The 4621-nt window shown below is 37.8% G+C and overlaps 1 protein-coding gene across 1 annotated transcript; it reads left to right on the top strand.

The window, feature by feature from the left end:
* Positions 1–252: 252 nt before the first annotated feature.
* On the top strand, positions 253–3247 carry LOC109001155 (14-3-3-like protein B). The gene is made up of 4 exons (XM_018978309.2): positions 253–810; positions 1176–1298; positions 2700–2816; positions 2917–3247. The coding sequence occupies exons 1-4, from the start codon at positions 313–315 to the stop codon at positions 2935–2937; spliced, it is 759 nt and encodes a 252-aa protein (XP_018833854.1). The 5' UTR covers positions 253–312; the 3' UTR covers positions 2938–3247.
* The last annotated feature ends 1374 nt before the right edge of the window (positions 3248–4621 follow it).

Below are 4621 nucleotides of genomic sequence, written 5' to 3'. Positions count from 1 at the left end.
GGAAAACAAGAGAGTTTATATTTTCCAAAGCACTATTCAAATGAATTACTATTTGTTTAAAATAATCAACAATAAGAAATTAAAGCTTATGAAAATAGAAAGATTGGGTACAATTTAATATTATTTATTTAGAAAATAAAGGCAGATAGATAAATGGAAAATTGGAAATCGTGCAAAATTCACGCAACACAGATTTCAATCGTGGTCAAAAGATATCGAACGAAATTCAGACCCGCCTCCCTCTCTCTTCTCTACAATTCCCCCACCCCCTCTCTTTCTTCTGCGATTCTCTCTTTCCCTCTATCTCCGACAATGGCTTCGACGATTCCCGAAAACCTTACGCGAGACCAGTACGTGTTTCTGGCGAAGCTGTCCGAGCAAGCCGAGCGTTATGAGGAAATGGTCCAGTTCATGCAGAAGCTGGTGCTCGGCTCGACACCGGCATCGGAGCTCTCCGTTGAAGAGCGGAACCTGCTCTCTGTGGCCTACAAGAACGTCATCGGCTCTCTCCGAGCCGCGTGGCGTATCGTCTCCTCGATAGAGCAGAAAGAGGAGGGGCGGAAGAACGAGGAACACGTTACCCTAGTCAAAGACTATAGATCCAAGGTTGAGTCCGAGCTCTCCCAGGTCTGCGACAGCATTCTTGGGCTCCTCGACTCCAATCTCGTGCCCTCGGCCTCCTCCAGCGAGTCCAAGGTCTTCTATTTGAAGATGAAGGGGGATTACCATCGCTACTTGGCCGAGTTCAAGTCCGGGGATGAGAGGAAAGCCGCTGCCGAGGATACCATGCTCTCGTACAAGGCTGCTCAGGTACTCTTGCAGCTTTTCTCAGTGTTTGGTTGCTCAGATAGTGAGGGAAAAACGAAACGGAAGTAGAAATTTTTGTGGATTTAGTAAAAGGCGCTCTGGACTTGAATCGAGATCCAAACTATCAAGGATCTGAAATAACTAAAATATAACTAGACAGGGCGCTTAAGAAATTGAAACAATGGGAACTCTCTTTCACTTATTTTCCTTAAAAACAGATTCAAGAATGATTGGAAATTGGGAATATTGATCCATTTTCAAGGCACGGTGGTTGTGGTTAGATTCAGTAGGGTTGGCATGTGGGGTTTCCATTTTTACGTGTTTTGGAATTGGATTTTCTCATATCGTGCTTGTTGGTGCTTGTTAAGGATGTTGCGGCCGCAGATCTTGCTCCAACGCATCCGATCAGGTTGGGTCTAGCGCTCAATTTCTCTGTTTTCTACTTCGAGATTCTCAATCAGTCAGATAAAGCGTGTAACATGGCTAAACAGGTATGCTTCATATCCCATTACTCTTGAAATATCTAAAAAAATAATTTCTCTTTGTCAAGTCCTTTTCTAGATTTTGAGTTAAATGATTCGGCGGAGCTAAGCTAATTATGGTATTTGGTTGAGTGGAGCTGGGTCGAGTTTATCTCTGCAAAGTTGTTTGAAGATTCCAATACCATTGATTTTAGTACTTTTTTGTCAGCTATAGACATAGAAGATTAATGTGAACATATATTTGGCTCACGGCTTTCATATATTTGGATTTAGAAAGTCGTTATTTGTACACATAGACCCTCGATAAAAAATAGAAGTGGCCCCACAAATGTTATGACATATATGACCCAAGTTTAACTAATAGCTATATTTATTAACAAAAATCAACCCCTCACCCCTCCCTTTCCCTTGCAAAAAAAAGGTTGATGAACTTGAACTCTGCGCTCATTACGATCACAATTATAATTTTGTATAATCAAGGTTAGTTTTTTACCAAATTAATGTGAGGTTTGGTTACCAATCACTTGCGTGATCTCCTAGCAAAAAAAAAAAAAAAAAGAACAAAACAAAACAATCAATCACTAAATCCATGCTTCTCTCTGCCTGTTGTGCATGCCTGTGTGCACGTGTGAAAAAAAAATTATGAAGCCAAAAATGCCGAGTATCATTCAGATGGTTATGATAGTTGAAGGAATTGATTGGTTCACATGTCTTAATTTGGAGTACATTAGCTTGCAGCTTGTAGTTTGTAGTCCATTCTGATCGGGTCAATAGTCCTTTTTAAACTATCCAAAAGCTTTTATCCTTTTGCTGCAAAGAGTGATTAAAATTCATATGGAAAACTTATGGGATGGTGATGATGCTAGGCCATGGGTAGAAAATACACTAATAAGATGCACAGATACATCCACTCGGTTGCTGGTCTTCTGTTTTCTTTTCCATTGCTTGATATTTTGCATGATTCACAGAATTGTTGGATCCCATGGTGATGTTGAAGCCCCTACTCGTTAGCAACATAATTGTCAGTGAATTGCTAATTTCACCATGTGCTTCATCTTGAGTGAGATGAAGGACAAATCGCATATATGAAAGTATAAATTTTATGCTTGATCTACTGTATTCTAGTTACAGATCATGTCCGCCGAGTATATTGCTACTATTCTGCAAGAAATAAGCTGCACTAGATGTAATGAGTCATACACATAAAGCTTAAATACATATTGCCATGGTAGCTTTCCTATTGTACATAAATAAATATATACAACATTGTGGCTTTAGCAGCATCAATTACATTGCTATCCTTTTGCAATCGGGAGTCTTCATGTTCTGCGTTTTCATGGGGAAAAATGCCATCCTTGTTTTCCATCCATAAATGTTAAAAATTCTTTGAATTGTTTTGCCTTTTTTAAGGCATTTGAGGAGGCCATTGCTGAGCTAGACACTTTGGGAGAAGAATCATACAAGGACAGCACTCTCATTATGCAACTTTTAAGGGACAACCTAACACTTTGGACTTCTGATGCACAGGTCAGTCCCCCCCCCCAAGGAAAAATACCATGAGCTTCAAAGACTGGATAAATCACTTGATCAGGATTTAACATGTGGTTATGTGTTTGCCTTTCTGCAGGACCAGTTAGACGAGCCATAGAACAAGGAATTGTAAGCTCGATGGTTGATGGTCCTATTCTTCTTCTGGAGGAGGTGGTGGCTTGGAATGTCATTTGTGTGCTGATTAAAAAGTGTGTAATATATGGAAAGATTCTGGGTATCAGCCCATATCATGTCTTAAACATTCAAAACCTAAACTTGTTCTTAAGATTTTTGGGATTGGTATGGAAAGGGTAGATTTCAAGAGTACGTGCTAGCTATGTATTATCAAAATTTCTGGTTTTATCCTTTTTAAGTGGGAAATAGAGTTGAAGCAAAGAAAGTGTGCGTTATGACTAGCCCTCTTTCGCTATGTTTTTTGCCTTGCATGGATTAAGGTACGGTTTTGATAGTGCAATGAAATGAGATAGTTTTAGATAAAAAGTTAAAAGTTAAATAAAATATCATTATTGTTTAGAGATTTGAAAAAGTTGAATTGTTTATAATATTTTGTGTGGAAATTTGTAATGTTGAGATAAGATGAAACACTTTCAATATCCAAATGGTGCCTAAATTTTAAAATATTCATTTCTAATGCATATATAATCTATCATTTACTTGCTGTTTACCTTGCGGCTTGCCTATAGTTTAGAAATCACAACTGCTGCTGCTGCATGCATATAGGGTTCAAGGAAATAGCTGGAAATTTCATGTTGTTGTGGCGTCTAGATAAGCTTCAGCCTGGATGGAGCTAGGGCTGACCATGTAAGCAACTAACTATGTTATTTAGGGCTGCAAATAGCTCTGCTTGAAATTCTTCCTTCCTTCCTTCTTTCAAAGTATCTAACATTAAATTATAATACGAGCTAATCTGGTAGGAAAGAGTTGTAAAATAATTATAAAAATATTATAAATTAATCTCTTCCAAATCTTGGTTCAATATTCATTGAAAAATTGACTCGGTTGCAGCCCTAGATAGAGATCATAGGGGTGGGTAATGTTGTCTTGAGATTTTATAAAATATCCTAAGTGACTTATAAGGATTGAACTGAATTTGGACCTTATGGAATACCATATAAATGCTGTCAACCGTATATATGAATTAATAAGGTTACATGTCCATTTCAATTTCAATTCTATCAACTACAGAACATTTGTGTTTCAATTTTCCAACAACTAGTTCATGATGATAATGTATCATCAAATTTTCAGTTTTTGGCATCCCTTTCTAATATTTCTTAGCAACCAAACACTGCAATAACTTGAAGACACAAATCCACAGAGAACAAAGCTGATCATCAACAAAGCATGCATGACAAACTCAACAGAGAAACATGATCGAGTGAAGACAAATCAAGCAAATATATATATAAAATTTGAAATCATGTTTATGAACGTGAATAATATATTTGGTCAAGGAAGCAGAAGAAGTACTTTATGTCAGTTTAGTTAAGATGATGACATTATCTTATGGCTGTTTAGCATCTCCATGGTGATCAGAGTGCATTTGACTAACAGTAATTAAGAAACATCAACCAAAATTAACATTTTAATAAGCCCTTGGTCTAAGAAACAGCAACCCACCCACTTTTCCCAAGCTGCATGTACTGCCCCTAACACCAAAACTCGGAAACCCACAAAGCATACATTACCCAACAATGCCTTTTTCTTCCTGTTTTTTGAGAACTTTGATAAAGACAGAAGTTGAGCCAAGACAGATGACTAATTTGCCAGCTCAAACTGGT

Source organism: Juglans regia, chromosome 8 (assembly GCF_001411555.2).
Source record: "Juglans regia cultivar Chandler chromosome 8, Walnut 2.0, whole genome shotgun sequence".
Classification (NCBI taxonomy): Eukaryota; Viridiplantae; Streptophyta; class Magnoliopsida; order Fagales; family Juglandaceae; genus Juglans; species Juglans regia.
This window is presented reverse-complemented; position numbering and strand designations above follow the sequence as displayed.

What these genes read in the sequence shown, in the direction of transcription:
- LOC109001155 (XM_018978309.2), top strand. Translation starts at nt 313, where the DNA reads ATGGCTTCGACGATTCCCGAAAACCTTACGCGAGACCAGTACGTGTTT. An exon ending in TCTCGTACAAGGCTGCTCAG is followed by an intron (nt 811 to 1,175) that starts GTACTCTTGCAG and finishes GTGCTTGTTAAG; the next exon opens with GATGTTGCGGCCGCAGATCT. An exon ending in CGTGTAACATGGCTAAACAG is followed by an intron (nt 1,299 to 2,699) that starts GTATGCTTCATA and finishes GCCTTTTTTAAG; the next exon opens with GCATTTGAGGAGGCCATTGC.